Below are 17,421 nucleotides of genomic sequence, written 5' to 3' on the forward strand. Positions count from 1 at the left end.
TCAGATACTAGAGGTGGTTAAGGTTTTTGGAGCAGTGTAAGTTTTTACTGCAGGTGTCCTTTGATAGCAATTCCTAAGTTAATACTAGCCTTTACTTCACCAAACTTGCATGGATGGGGCATCTTATGATACTAATGCACTTGACCGGCTTGAATGCTGAATCTGAGCCATAGGTTTTGGATGCTGAATGAGGTTAATGTTTTTTTTTAATGCTGGTTAAAGTTTTTGAAGCAGGTGCCCTGTACTCTGATGATTATATCATAGTTATTACTGGCCCTAACTTCGCTAGACTTGAATGGATGGTGCGTCTTATGGTACTTACATGTATGCACTTGACAGGCTTGAATGCGGAATCTAAGACATATGTTTTGGATACCGGATGATATTAAGGTTTTTGAGCTGATCAAAGTTTTTAGTCAAGGTGCCCTTTCAGTTTGATAGACAAATCTTCTAAGTTATTCAAGGTTCAATCTATATCAAATCAAAGTAGATGCATCATCTATTTTAATTTGATATAGATTGAACCTGGATGCATCATCTTGTGATTCTGATGCACTACATGGGCAGGATGCTGAGTCAGAGCCATAGGTTTTAAATGCTTGAGGAGGTTTATTTTCTAATAGATAATCGTACTAGTTTAAACTTTCATGGTTTATTTAACAATAATATGAATAAATCTCAGAGGTAGTTTCAGATACAGAGCCTGATCTTCATTACCAAGGATACTAAAAAATCCTATCTTACTCAAACTTGCTTGTTAGATGTGTTTTTTATTAAATGATATAGCATGGTTTTTATAATACATTTCATAATATAAATTTTATCATATTATAGACTTTAAAAGTATTAAATGATACAATTTCATATCATATATTGTTTTGCCTCGGAATAAAATGTCACGACGTCATTGGATGAATCGCGTCACGAGCTTGCCTTATAAATTTCTTTACACGACAGGCGTCAAAATTTATACGGCAACATGGCGGACGTAACGTTATTTGTGCTGAATATTTTACACAAATGTTCAACCATACCTTTAATTTTTAAGCCCCAAAAAATTAAGAGTGACCCCACCCCTCTTTGCCTGTGACGTAATCAAACGATTCTACATTGGCATCCAGATTTGCACAGACGACTGACAAGGAAGTTTAAAAAATAAAGAATTAAGCAATGAATTTAATTGTTATATATTATATTATGTTTGTTTACCTATCAAACTTTAGGTCCTCGACAGAACAAAACACTTATTAGGTTTGTTACTGACTGTTTACAGAATTTGTGGGGTCGGTAACCGACCCCATAAATTTTTGTAAACCTAATAAGTAATAATATAACATTGTAAAAACAATTATATGATACAATTTACTATTGTAAAAATTTTTTTTTTTATGATATGATAATTGACAATGTATCATATGATATTGTTATATAAACATGTAATATATTATATTGCATTATATGATATAATGTTGTAGCACATAAATATCACGTATTTCGCAATTCAGAATTGCTGCAGAATAATGAGTCTGTTTTAGCTTTTTAAAAACATTAACATTAATGTTGGATTTTTTTTACTAATGTGAACTAATGATATGATACTTGGGTTTCAGAATATGTTTTTAAAATATCATTTGCCTATCAAATTACATTTTTATAAGCTTTTTAAAGCACCCATTCTATACATTAATTTCTATTAAAAAATCACTAAAATCAGTTTTTCTCTCTTACGAAATGGTCAGTATATTAGCTTTTTTGTCAATTTATATCTTTATATAAAGTCTTCATAATACATAAAAATTAGAAATATTTCATTAATATTTACACTTGAAAATGTTTTCCCTTATATAACACTGTTTGAGCAATCCGCTGTTATTTCTGCATAACATCATTATGGGTCAAGAGGTCAAAGTAGCGCATGAATAATATAGGTCACTACTTTTTCTATGTACACAAACTAATCGACTTGTGCTGAAACACACCTATTAGATATCGTAATGAAAACATAATTTAGGCATAACAAATAAACGTATTTGTATTTTGTTATACGAAGTTTTATTCATTCATTCTCATAAAAAATATAACATTAATTGCGGGGATAAATGATTCATGTTAGATAACACGTTAGGCATGTAAACAGAATGTTTATGGTTCGACATCGTAACGAGGCGTTCTTGAAAAGTACAATCGTAATTTGTCAAAGGAGTTAATTCATTTAAAATTCTTTTCTGATTTTATTACAAGCCTCGGTCAAAATTGCAAACGCAATATTACAGACCTTTCGTGTGAACTTCATTCACGGATCACGGTCAAATTTAACTCCTTGTGTTTTCTGTCCGATTTGTTCCGTAAAAAGAACATCGAAGTTAAAATCGCTTTCCATTATATTGTCGGAGGAAATCATTATGCTCTTGAATCTGATTCTGCGATAAATTTCCTCCTGAATATGCCTAAGTATACTCTAACTCAACTTTCAATCGCTTGTTTTCAAATTTCTAACCGCTCTGCGACTTCAACACAGGCGGTACTATTCCGCAAAGCTTCAATCAGTTTTTTCAATTGTACAAATGAATTTTCTTTTCTGTTTCCCTTTTTAATGATAAAAAAGTGCTATCTCCTCAAAAGTAGTATCATATTCATTTATCACAATAATCAAATGCTTGCAACATTGTTGCACTATTTTTTGTTACGTCATTTTAATCGAAGCGGCTTTCTAGGTCATCACAAAAGAGGAAGTATGGAGCATTGTTATTGTCATAATTTGCAACAAATGTAAATATAAGAAATAAAGTACCATTTTTGGATGTCTATGGGGATATAGATACGGGTTGGTACGTGATCAAATCATCCATAAAGCCCTTCGGGCTTTATGGGATTTGATCACGTGACCAACCGTATCTATATCCCCATAGACATCCAAAAATGATACCTTATTTCTTAATTGGACGCATAAAAAAAAAATCAAAATTAAAGAAAATTAGAGGAAATTCGGGCTAAGCAATATCAATTTTAATATAAATATTTATTCCAATTTAGTAGTATAGGCTGATAGACATTCTAATATTCTATCATTTCAATGAAGAATAGAATCTTCAAATCTTAAACAAATATCTACAGAACTGAAAAGAACTACACTTATTTTTATCATCCTTACGTTGAGGAAAAAGGTAGTGACCTTGACCTGACCTTTATGCGAAAACAAAAAAGTCAAATTTGATTAAACTGATAGAATCATTTGGTAATATGATCCGTTTGACTGTGTCAAAATTTCATGAATTTCTTATTATAAGAAGTATGTTTGATAACGAGAAGAATCCTTCCTTAAAGCTGTACTGTTTGTAATTTGCTTTAGCGTTTGGGACTTTTTTTACGACAGCCTTGAGATAGCACTTTTAATCATATTTTGTCGACAAAGAACTATATATGATATTAGTCAAATTTGGCCCCCATGATTCGCTATTTTTAAAGTGATTCAGGTACATTAATTTGTTGTGTTATTTTATAAAAGAGTTGACATAAAATATGTTTTTCACCTATTTATTTGATTTATATGCACTCACTGGCAGTATATGACGTCAGAAGTGACGCTATTTTCCTAATTCAACCAAAATCAGTCAAACATTGACATTTTTCTTATCTTTTTTCGAATAAGAAATATAGAGCAACTCTTTGAACAAGAACAAACTTTTTGTCACTTATAAGTACTGGAGAGATACATCTTTGGTGAAAGAATTTTGTTTGTTCAAGCAGTCGCTCAATGATTCCTTAAAGAAAAACTGCTTCAAAACAAGCCGTTTTATGCTTAAAATGCGAAAATGGCGGGAAAAGGTAAACTTTATGCCATATTTTTAAATTGTGGGCACTGAAATCAAAATAAAAATTATGAAAAAACTTCAAATGTATATTTGTACAAATAAAACAAAGAATTACAGTAAATCGACAATGTTCATTTAAGGGGGCCATTTTAGGCTCAAACCATATATAGTCCTTTGTTGAAGGTTCTCTCCAGGTTTTTCCCAGTCGAGCTTTATGTGGTGATAGAGTTTTGTCGACGGTCGTGGAGAACTTCCCTAGGACTAACGTGTGGGCGAGTCGACTGAATCATGGTTTTTTGAAGACCGGATGTTCATAGACGTTGTGACATTTGAGCAGTACAATGGTCGGGGCAACAGCGTACATTACAAATGCAGAGCCACTTAGTTAGCACTGAGGGTATCGAGGGTTACCGTGGGCGGATTCCACCTAGAATATCGATACCTGGACCTAGGCAGCATGAACTCTCTCTTATTTAAATTTATTTTGCATATATATACATATTTTTGTGTTATATAAAGTTTTAAAATTTAAAAGAAACCTGGTGTGTTTTACTGATTGAGCCAAATAATTTCGTTACAACCGGTAAATAATACAGTACCTTTTGCCTGTTTATCACCCGATCATTGTATAAAAATATCGATCAATGCATTTTTAAAGAGAAGGGAAATAAAACCACATTTTTTACAATATAAAAAGGTTTAAATTATCATAAGAAGTCAAGCTGTTTTGAAAATAAACTGCATAATTAAACTTAAATGCACGATTAAAGTGAGTGAAATCGTATTTACTGGAGGTTTACATGATGTAAAACTCTCTTGAATCAAAATCCAAAAAAACATAATTATTTTTACGTCACACCATCTATTCCGGTTTATTTTACATATACAATGTACACAGTGATCTGAATAAACACCGATTTATGCCTTTCTGTAACTCAGGTAATCTACTGAACAAAATTGATAATGTTTAGGTTCATACGTTCATCTGAAGAATAAATACATGTATGCATAAATATATGCATTTTTATTACAAAACTAACAGAAGTCATGTGTTATCATTCAAAGTTTTCACTCCAAGTAAACTGAAAAGTTTTTATTATTGTAATCGGGATGTTTAAAATACATTCTCTTGAGTAGAATAAACTATGTCGAAATAACGACGGCACACATTTTCTACGATAAGTACTTAGCATCTGTTGATAATGTTCATAAGTACGCGGAGATTCCTCCGACACTTAACTCCGCTTTAAGATTTCAAAAAACATGCTCTGTTTGACGATGGTATGAAATTTAGTTGAAAGTCAAAATTATGTAAAAGAACTTGCCATCAAGAGTAAATATCATGATTTGCTTATACTGAGCTAGGTTGTCATGTTCAGAATAGATGGTGTGACGTCATAGATTAAAGTTCAATGGCAGCGTCCATTATAGCGGCGAGAAACTTAAATTAAGCGATCGTTTTTCTTGATTTAATCACTGTTCCGGGGGGTTTTAATGAAATACAATTTACAGTTATAGTAGATGATAATTAATTGATTTATTTTAGAACATATTTTCATTTTCCTTCCCCTTTAAAACTTCAGTTTCATCTTCTTCCTAGCAGTTAATAGATTTGCTGATATATATATACCGACTATACTTAACAGTTTTCAATCGTAACATTTTTTTACTGAAGGCCAAGTACGGTAATCATTCTAAATACATGCATGTAAATTGGTATAAATTATTACAAACAGAATGGACACGTAATATTATATAATAATAAATTGATGGATAAATGTCATTATAACTAGCATTTATAGCATAAAGGTGGCTTAAATATCCAGCTATGCAGTTTGTGTTTTTTTTCAATTTTAAAGAATATATTAAGAAAACAATTAAGAAAAAAATCGGACACAGTATCTACGAAAATAAAAAAAAGTATGGTTCAACATTTTAACATTGTGTCATTAAAGGGACATAGTCATGATTTAGGTCAAAATTTATTTTTAATATTCACAATGCTTTAGTAAGGCATTTTAAATAGGCAACCAAAATTTGAGTGTCATTTGTTGAATTATAAGCGAGTTACAGAGCTTACAATTCTTTGCTATGTAATCAAAGCTTTTGTTTATATTTGGAATGTGGAGGTGAAATTTCCAGTTTTAGACCTAAAATAAATGTGTTAACCGTTCGGAACAGTTACTGTTAATTTATGCTTAGAATGAATAAGAAGATAGACAAATCAGCTTGAAAAAGATTTTTTTACTGGTAAATTTAACCTATGTACACAAAAACAGGGCACGAGCCTTGTTTACATGACAAAGAACTGTGAGCCCTGTACCTTGCTTACAACTCAATGACTGACTCTCATATTTCATTTGATCATGCATTCTTGAAGCATTGTAAATAATAAAACAGAAAAATAAAATTTGACCTAAATCGTGACCATGCCTCTTTAATGTGTAAAGCGCAGGATAGCATCTAGTTATGTCCTACGTGTATATCTAAGATGTAGTCTTATTGTAGTCTTATACTGTAGTGATTAATAGTTGCACATTTTCTCACAGTTTTTTAAGAGGTAAAATTTCATTGTGAGCGATGGCTGCGGAAGTAGTTTTCTATTAAAAACAAAAACTACCGAACAATTGGTGTCTTCTGCTCATTTTTATGTAAAATACAGCAAATGCACTTTTTGAGACGTCGTTAGAAAAATGCTGAGTTTAAGATTTGATGTAATCTTGTTTAAAGAAATGTTACATTTCAATTTGTTGTGAAATTTGAAACAATCGTTTTAAAACAGGGGAAAAAATGACTGATACTGTACATACATGTAGTTCTTAATATCACAATTCATCTATGTAACATAAGTACCATTTTCTGCTTTAGTTACAGTAATCGCACTTATCATTTTTTGACAAGACCATATTCATACACATTTTACAGCTATTAACAATTCTACTGCAAAAAAAAATCTTTTTTTTTTTCATACGAATTTTATTTAACAATATAAATCTGAACACAAGAACTTTAAAAAAAATGCTTTACTTTGTTAAAATTTCTGTTTTATTTTAATTTGCCCTCAGAACAAACATATTCCCAATTTTTTTCTGAAATTAAAGCCCCCCCCCCGCCCCTCCCCCCCCCCCCCCCGCCAAACCGTCAATCCAAAAAACTTCCCCTCCCCTTATGAACCGATTTTATCTTCAGTTGATAAATCGCTTAAAAGTATGATTTGTCACGCTATGTACTACAATGTACTATGTACAACGTACACACTTTCGGGAAGCGCATTATTCCGTTAAAATTCCTGTAATTGGTTTTTTTAAATTTTAATAACATGGACTCTATAGTGATTCATGCGGGATATAAAAGTAGCGATCTGCATAAAAATACATAATCCGCGTTAACGGGATTAAAACTTTTTCTGCAATGATCTGCAAAAAAATAATTCATACAATGATCATTCTGATGAGTTAACCCACCATCTAAAACTCACCGAAACTAAACTTCACAATGCTTTACAGATATACGCGTACAGTAAATTCAAATGTTTTTGCCCTACGCGTACAGTATAAAAAATCATGGCTCATGACATTACGAGAAATATTTCTAGTTTTATTTGCAATGGCATCAAATGATAGATCAGTATTTCCCCTAGAGATTTATATTCTCAATTCAGTTGAAATGCTTGAATGTTGTACATAATAATCATTTCAATCCTAAAGTGTTACCCTGAATATTGATTATCAAAATGTTCACTTTAAAGTTATATTGGAAAAATAATATACACAACTTCTATACTTTTGCCGGTTTCTTACCGTAATTATTGAAATGTTTTTACATCTGCTGATTAATTATATAATAGTGTTGTGTTGTTATTATTATGCCGACTGTTGAATATACTGACATGCTTTGCTATAAGTAGCTGTGACGTTCGGGTGTTGACAAGTCCCTAAAAACAATTACCGGAAAAGCAAGTGTTTGTTTTGGGGTTTTTTTTCAAATTAATCAATTCATTTGATTGTTTATTTAATCAACAAGTTGTTGTACAATAAAAAGTCAACAAAGGTTTATGTTCTTTTCAAGAAATGAGAGACGTTTGGCATTTCCGAGAAAACTCGAAATGTTTAGCAGACGAAATCTCATTGAATTTTTTTTCTTGTACATTCTTTATCAAGTGTCATTTAAAAAGGCGTTTTTGTGATTCTCATGTAGAATTTCTTTGATAAATGTTCAATCAATTTGTTCGAAAGTTTATAAGAAACTTTAACTTTACAATTACCGTCAATTATGAAGTGTTTTTTGGAAAATAATAATTTTAATTGCTTGATGTCAGTCGTATATATCTACGTTTTATATATATAAATACAATTCGTATTATTATCGGCTAAATTAGTGTAGCGGTAACGCGTTGGCTTCAAGCTGGATTGATTTAAGCGTCGTGAGTTCGAATCCCGCTGTCGGCACTTCAAATGATTTTCGTTGAAAACATTTGCCGTGCTCTATTTCGGCATAGTATGCTTACGCTATATAAATCCTTTGATACTACGCAGCATTGTTAAGGCGTCCCGATGCTAAAATACGGCTGGAAAACGATATTATTTGAATCATGGCAAAAATAATTTTACCGGGAGTATTTCTTTAAATCTATGTTACATTTATTGACATCGATGTTAAACATTATATTTGATGCATTTTTGTGACGTCATATGTACTTCGTAATCACGTGACAGGCGAATCCTAATATTGCAAATGATCTAGTTAAAACGCATCGGCGCAGGTGATTAATGACATTAAATCATACATATTTTTAAGAAAAATCCTTTGTTAAGTCATGAACTTTGAAGTTCTTGCTTGGGAAAGAAATAGATGTTTCGTTTATAGAAGATATTGTTGAAACATTCCACAAAATCATCAAAATAATGCACATTTTTACTAATCAAAAGCGATTTACAAAAAAATGGGGTAAATCCGTAGGTTTCCGCAGCACGATTCACATTGGTACTTATATTCTCTACCAATTTTACGTAAAATATTCTAAAATTGTGTTGATCTTTCACCTGCGCCAAGCTGGTTTTACATGCATTAAAATTTCTTCATTCAGTTGTTTACACGTAGCAGGGAGAGTCTCCAAACCACTAGTTTATAAATAGTCTTTAACTTAAAACGAAGCTTTAAAACTGCCGATTGTTTGATACTGGTTTTTAATATGAATGAATTCTGTACGTCTAGAATTAACTGCAACATCTATATAAAGGAAACATGCGGTATTATACTGGTTTGATATAATTCACTTTTAACGTTAAGATACATTCCCTGAGAACTATCGACAGGAATGCAGATCGTGACGTCAAAGTTAATTATGACGTCATATCGTATGAAGTAGAGACAAGTGACTTTCTACATATCGCATCGGGAAGCCTTAACATGCCCGCGTATGCGAAAGTAGATGAGTACTGAATATATAGTGACAAACTGACAGAAGGCATAATAATTCATTTTAATTAGACTACACTGACACTATCTTTAAATTTGGCGAACATTTCAACACGATGCGTTTATTCTGCAGCACACATATGTGCTCAGACGATAGAGTATAAGTAATTTGATTATTTTCCAACCTAGATCTCGTCAGAAATTGTTGGAGAAGTTAGAAAACTTGGTTAAAATATAGCGTGCATTGAATACCTCTTTTTAACATGATTAAAACAGGGGGTTCCAGTGATTATTTTTAATTCAATACACAGAAATACACTTAAGAATACCAATTTTCATCATTTTTGTCCTTAGGAACAAATATTAAAGAACTCCATTATTCGAAAACCGAGCCCCAATGCGTGATAGGTGTAATAGTTTGTTTACTTTATATCATTTATTCTTTACTTTTTATCTTTTTTTCGTTTGTAAATATATTCCTCTGCTTTGAAGAATTTTAGTGTGTTATTGGAAAGTTGCCCGCTCGTTACTTAGATATTGATTTGAAGGAACACGGTGACTAAATAAAATGATTTACTTTTTTTTAGAAGAAATATACGCTTGTTTCAATCATTATAAATTATCATTTTTTTCATTAGGTAGATAAATATGTGGAATCCGTGTCAAAATACGATATTTTGTAAATCATGGGTTTACGCGTCACAATGTCATTCTAGATGTTAGTGAAACAAACGTCGAAATCGAGATCATTTATCCCATTCTGTTTACTGGAGCTGAGTAATAAGCGCTTCCGGTTTATCACTCCCTTTCGATCCTCGTTGATCACGTGGGTTGTGATAGTATATAAGCGGCTACAACGGAGGTTGTGAGGCAGTTGCAGTCTGAAGCTGAAGGTGTTCACTTCGTAATAGGTGAGAACAAACCCTTGGTATTAGGATAAGTCTTATGTGCCTGAATAAGGCTTTCGAGACTTGAGTTGTTATTATATTAGCTTGTGATAGCTGTTAGGGTTAATAAAAAGCGCGCGCGCTCCATAATAGAGTGGGATATTGTAAATATTATTGATTAAAATATTTGATTGAGAAAGTTATAGTTTACTTACATATTTCTTAAATTGCTCAGGCAGAGCAGCCGAATACCTGAACCCAGAAACGTTACATTAGGATGAAATTATTCTGCTTTGTCAATAGTTCTATGAATAATGAACACGGTCAGGTGTCTAAATATGAATATATTTTAGTATTCAGTCGATGTAAATACAGATGTATGTATTTGGAAATCAAACTTTTAACCCATTATTATAGCATTTGTGAATTTACGATGCATAATATAGTGTTTGAGAATTTGATGCCAAACCTTTTTTGGTTGTATCCACTTTACATAGCTTTGGTTTTTCTATTAATGAATTCAGTTCGCCGTTACCATTCTCTATATTAATCTCATTTTTCCCCTTTGAGGTATCTGCGAAGACAAAAAAGAACGACAACAAATATCAGTCTATCTTGCATAGCAGAGCCAATTCTTCCAATAAACTGTGTTACTATAGGATTGGTTTGATATACAAATATCTCACTTAATACGTATTTACGAGATAGAATTGAATCATTTCGATAATAGTCACCAAATTTCTAATAATCCAGTTATTTGTTTTAATTATTAAACCCTCATTGATCAATACAGATCCCAATTTCATCAAAGTTCATTATTCAATTGAGCCTATAATTAGTTAACAGAAGGGAATGTGAATTCATTAACAATCTTACTTCCTCTTCTACGGCAGATATACAAAATGATGGAGAATGACACAACCAAAATGCAGATAACGGCTCCTAAAAGAATCTCGATGAATCTGTCGTTGGAAAGCTTATTCTGTACATGTATATGTTTCGTAGTTTCTTTGTATATTATAGTAGAACTGTCACTCCATTCCCGGTAAGTTTCCTTTGGATAAGTTATTGTTGTGCTTTTAAAATAAAAAACGTGCTTTTAAAACAAATTGCACTTACACATTTTTATTAACAAGGGACATAAGCTTATTTCCAAATTATTTCCAAATAACTTCGAAAATGCTACACCGTGTCAATGCGAAGATAGTTACAATTAATAGATATATGGGTAGGTATGTTCAATTAACATCTCAGGGCGAAGGTAAGTACAATGAACAACACAAAGCGACAACCCTATCTGTTCACTTTGCAGCATGTAAAACATATTCAGATTGAAACCTCAGTATTAATAGAATACACATATATCAAAGCAAATCTATGATAAAAGAGAAATTCACCGACCGAGAAATTATCAGCTCTTTTAAACCATTTTACCATAAAAGTATGCGATTGTTAAATAACTTTAAGAATTAATATGCATCTTACCTCTCACAAGATGGCTCGGCAAGGAAACATCCATCTTTAATAGATATACAAGTTGGATCTGTAAAAAACAGTTTAATCTATTAAACTGTTTTATCCAAGTCACTTATGCATGAGTAGGTTTTTATGTAATTTATAAAATTGAATATATCTCAAATTTAAGAATTTTTAAAAAATATATTGGTCGTCTACTAGGTTCAACATGTTGCATAACATACAAAATATCCATTTCAACTTGTCAGAATCAATTCATTCTTCAAAATGTTTTCATCTAAATGACTTTAATAAAGTAAACAATTCGTAAGGTACAATATCATTTGAAAGATTTCTCTTTTTTATCCACTTTAGTTATGTCTTGAAATCTATCGATAATGATTGAATATTAATTATTTGGTGAATTAATACGTTCATTTAACTATTCCATTAGGACGAGGAATGTGTGCACCCAAGTTTGTTGGTTAAATCAAATTCAAATTCATTTTGACACTAGATTTCAATTTTGCCCTAATATTAAACCATTTTCAACAGCCGTTCAAAGATGGAAAAAGAAGTGTATCTCACAAAGGTGTTTGGTGTCTTAGACAAACTACCTAGGCGGTCCAAAACAAGTAATAAAGTGATTTAGTTCGATTAAAAAAGAATTCATTTTAAAATAAGATTAATTAAACTTTTGCCAAATTGTGAATTTTGTATGGTTATGTAACAGTTACTGTTATTCATTAAAGTGATAATGAATTGAATTTATTTTTAATTAGGACTGTCCTTTATAGCCTCTACATATTTCTATACATGTAAATGTAATGGAGTCGAATAGTTTACAATTCATATTGTTCATGTACTTAATAGATATTTATTAGAAAGTGCGTGCCTGAATATAAACTTTAAACAATATTATATGTTGAATTGTTTACATCATAACGAGATATTGCCTTGCAATTCAACTCCTCTTTCATAATTGCTTTATTCAAAAAGAATTGATAGATCGAATTACGAATCAGTTATTAATAAACAAAAACAATGTGAACTTACAATTATATACTTCAGATGTAAAGTAATTGGAATCAGGACATCCATATCTGAAGTGACTGCAGTTGTATGAATACACTCTCGAATATCGTTTGTAAAGGTAAAGGCATATGCCTGAAAACATAGGATTGTTTAAAATAAAATTTAGTTTACATTAAAATAAGGTGTTGCTTAACTTTCTTTGGCTGGTTTACCTTTTGTAATTAATATCCGAGGATACACGTAACAAAACTCTAACAGCTCTGTGAAGTTTTCGTTAGGTAAACATGTGTAGCCATTACTCTGGGTACAGTTGATAATAGAAGATCTCTCGTTCCACTCAGCATTATTTCGGGGACAGCTTTCAGTTGAAAATACCGGGAATTCATAGCCCTCAAGCTTTCTCTGAAATTAATGTCAATTAATTTAGTACACAAAACTTTATATTTACATTCCACATTTTTTTGCTTGTAAAGTGTGTTGAAAGCTACGGCAGTTATAACACTGTAATGCACACAGGGTACTCAAAGGTTAAAATGACGAGTTTTATTATGACGTCACAAACCTTAAACGCTGTTAACTTCAACGTCACAAGCGAAAATCAAAGTTCACGCTTGCGGCTGTTACTGTGACTCTTCCATTAATATGAACTTACCCTTAGGATAAGATAGGAATTTAAAGGTATAAATCACATTTGCAGACAATGCATGAAGTTAAATTAATGAAAATATAAGCATTAAATCATGATTTTTTTTAAGTATACAGTCTCATAACTGCAGCGATATTTGCATACAAATTTTCATAACGCGCTAACACTCGTTATGAAAATATATATGCACACAGCGCTGCAGTTATGAGACTGTGTACTTCAAAAAATCATGATTCAATGCTATATTATGCACTAAACATATATATATATATATATATATATATATATATATATATATATATATATATATATATATATATATATATATATATATATATATATATATATATATATATATATAATTAAAAAAAATAACAACACTAATCGCAAAACGTAAGCGCTTTCATTTCTTCCTCTTAAGGAATAAATTCAATATTTATTTGTTTAATACGATATAAAATGGTTTGGGGCAGTTTAATTACGCTATATAAGCCGCGAAGCGCTTTATAAAAAAGCGTAAACTGTTTCAAACATTTTTATATTGTATAAAACTAATAAATATTGAATTCATTGCTTATAGCGAGCGCAGCGAGGCGGCGCGAAGCGCCGCTCGCCTAGCGAGCTTCATAGACAACGTGTACGAACGGAGAAAATTCGAATTGAAATCTGCACATTGTTCAAAGAAATGTTTATGAGGCCACGTGAAAAAGTTCTACATATCCCAGTAATCCTTTGCGGTGCATAGCAATATGGTGGAACAGGAAGAGTTTCGAAGGAAAATTCTTACCTCTTAATCGTATACATCTATTTCATTTATAACAACTAAAATCCTTTAAAAACACTAAAGTAAACAACACGTATGCTTACGTTAAAAAACTTTACCTATCTGAATTTTTGCTGACATATGACGTCATTTTCTTTCCCGAATTATTCCGACGATATACAAGAACTGTCGAGCGCAAAAGAAAGTTAAGTATGACGTCACAGTGACTTCGCGCAGGTGAATCAAGCATATATAGGCCTACTTGGTGTAACGTGTAGTAAGTACTCAGTATTCCCGAGTACCCAAACTCCGTCACCATAAGCAGGAAACCTCCCGCGTTTCTCTGTAAATTATTTTTTGTGGTTTTTATCATTTGCAATCACTAAATATAATCTGAAACAATATAATTTATCAAATTATTAACAAAAATATTTTAATTTTTTTAAGGAATGAATTCAATATTTATTAGTTTTATACGATATAAAATGGTTTGGGGCAGTTTACGCTTTATAAACCGCGAAGCGGTTTATCAAAAAGCGTAAACTGTTCCAAACCATTTTATATCGTATAAAACTAATAAATATTGAATTCATTCCTTATAATTTAATTTATTTGCTATCAATTGATGATAAAAACAGTCATTTGATATATAAAATGACATCAAATTGTACAAAGTTCAAACGTAACGTCAGGCGGATTGATACGTTTTTGACGTAAGTGTTACTATGACGTAGGCAACATTCTTTATACGATATAAAATAAATTTTTCAACCAATCAGAAAGCGTGTTACAACCAGAATTAAATTATATTCATATAAGCCATCTGAATACGACGTTTATCACGCGTGCTTATTATATCTTATGAACCTAACTCCGTCACCCACATGCTCTATGATATGGCAGGGAATGAAGACACATTAACAATTTAGTTAAAACTCCATTTGTATCTAGGCCAAGTTATAATAAGTAAAAATGGTGCATACAATTTAAATTGAATTTAATTTCATCGAAATGAAATGATCGCCAGAATAAAAAATGAGTCCATGGAACAACAATCACAATGGCCTTTCAGAATGTATGGATGCCGTTTGATTTATGTCCTTGCATATTTAAAATATTTTATATCATTAATAAATATATTACATATTATATTATTTATTTATAACATTTTTAGAAATGTAGCATATTCTAAATAGTGATATACCGGATATATCTCTATCCTACATATCGGCATGAGCGATTTGACGTTATCATCAAGAGTAGTGCATAAAGGCTATTGCGGACTGAAAAAAATGTATTAATTACCTTAATCAAAAATGTATTACATGTGAAATGTTTCATCTTGACCTCTCTGAAAATGGCTGACCACCGTAAATGATCGAATGGGCCCGCATGTCAGAAATATCGATATTTTAGTGCACCCGTGAAAAAGTGTTAGCTGAAATCATACAATTAATGGTGCATACAATGAGCAAGGTTTAATTCTGTTATATTTTGACACATTCTTAACTTTTACCGTTGCAAATTGTTGACATTTGATTAAAGATTTTTGACATGTAAAAAATGACGTCATAATCGTACTTGATTTTAAACGGAGAGGAGTTTCCCGACAGTGACGGAGTTAGGAGGCTATCCGATATCATTATAATCTAATTCTGGTTGTAACGCGCTTTCTGATTGGCTAAAAAATTATTTTATATCGTATAAAGATTGTTGCCTACGTTATAGTAAGACTAACGTCAAAAACGTATCAAGACGCCTGACGTTACGTTTGAATTTTGTACAATTTTACGTATTTTAAAGGTCAAATGGCCGTTTTTATCTACAATGAAGAGTAGAAAAATTAAATTATAAGCAATGAATTCAATATTTATTAGTTTTATACGATATAAAATGGTTTGAAACAGTTTACGCTTTTTTATAAACCGCTTCGCGGTTTATAAAGCGTAAACTGCCCCAAACCATTTTATATCGTATAAAAGAAATAAATATTGAATTCATTCCTTAAATTAATGGTAACTCTTCGACTGATTAGTTTTGTTTTGATCATATTTTTTTGCTAAGTAAATACAAATGAAAGTTCCATACTTAATTTACTATCATATTGGTCCAATTGTAATATGCCTGCGTGAGGTAGGTGACAAACAATTATTCAAAAAATGTCTACAACGCATATATAGCATACAAAAATTAACAAAATGATAAACGAATTAATGATACAGAGGAAAATAACAACAAGGAACAATATGGGAAATAGCAGTTTATTGTTTACTGATTTTAATGATCATTATTAAAAAGTAAAGGAATGATAAGACATGATTGTCTTTTTTAAAAAAAAATAAAAATCAAACGGCTTTGATTCAACATATTTTAATAAGTCTGTTTTACATTTAATTTATGCTCAGTGGTAGCATGTTTGAGTGTATTAGCATAGAATGGACAATTAGAATAAATTTTTGATAACTTTGGGTTCCTTGTGGTGATAAAAGTTTTCGAGACAAAGCCAAAGTTTTTAGGTTGAAGCAAGTCCACGGGTTAACGTTGCATTTAACAATGATGTTTGGTTCCTTCTGCGCTCGCCCGAACGGTGCACACCGGAAAACATATTAATCTAATTTTTTTTACTCTTCATTGTAGATAAAACGGTCATTTGACCTTTAAAATGACGTAAAATTGTACAAAATTCAAACGTAACGTCAGGCGTATTGATACGTTTTTGACGTTAGTCTTACTATGACGTAGGCAACATTCTTTATACGATATGCAATAATTTTTTAGCCAATCAGAAAGCGCGTTACAACCAAAATTAGATTATAGACGTTTCACAATACATTTTTTAAAAAATTAGTGACGTTAACATCAATGACGTTATACGAACAATACTATGACGTCACAATATAGTAACAGTTTATATTACGCTATTATTACTTATTAGGTTAGTTACTGACTCACTACGGAAATTTGTTTTCCCTCGGACTGAAATGTCACACTTTCATTGGATTAAACATGGCACGTGATTGCCTCATATATCTCTATGTAGGTTCTTTGAGGATTTATATTAGGCAATATGGCCGTCATTGGCCGCCGCCTCACCTACTCATCTCGATATATCATATTATTTAACACAGAAATCGTGTTCAGTAAGTCCTTAAAATATTTAGAGTAGTTGCCCTTTGGAATTATTTTTTAAATTAGAGTAGTCGCCCTTTGAATATTGACGTCACATTGTTATGTCTGGAGCAACAAAACATTGTTAGTAATATGAGTGAAGCGAAGATTTTTTAAGTGTATTTGAAAGGTGGTATTGATATTTTTTAAGAGTTTAAATGAGTTTAACTGGACGAGATGTAAGGCATCTTGTACATGGCTTTGCGTAGATCACCGCTATTTGTGAATGAATATGTC

The 17,421-nt window shown here is 31.5% G+C and overlaps 1 protein-coding gene across 7 annotated transcripts in view; it reads right to left on the reverse strand.

Annotated features, from left to right (window-relative positions):
- LOC105333531 (serine/threonine-protein phosphatase 6 regulatory ankyrin repeat subunit B) overlaps positions 1-17,421 on the reverse strand; it is a 122,774-nt gene that overhangs the window by 5,707 nt on the left and 99,646 nt on the right. For 5 of the 7 annotated variants that reach the window (XM_066068896.1, XM_066068909.1, XM_066068901.1 and 2 more), the window contains 5 exons: positions 12,820-13,009; positions 12,629-12,739; positions 11,603-11,660; positions 10,994-11,193; positions 10,587-10,691 (listed from right to left, as the gene is read on the reverse strand). In XM_066068896.1, coding sequence (XP_065924968.1) covers positions 10,587-10,691; positions 10,994-11,193; positions 11,603-11,660; positions 12,629-12,739; positions 12,820-13,009 — 664 coding nt within the window. Of the gene's footprint in view, positions 1-10,332; positions 10,370-10,586; positions 10,692-10,993; positions 11,194-11,602; positions 11,661-12,628; positions 12,740-12,819; positions 13,010-17,421 lie in introns of all 7 variants that reach the window. The other 2 variants (XM_066068915.1, XM_066068922.1) reach the window with 2 other exon arrangements.

This window comes from Magallana gigas, chromosome 1 (genome assembly GCF_963853765.1).
Source record: "Magallana gigas chromosome 1, xbMagGiga1.1, whole genome shotgun sequence".
NCBI lineage: Eukaryota > Metazoa > Mollusca > Bivalvia > Ostreida > Ostreidae > Magallana > Magallana gigas.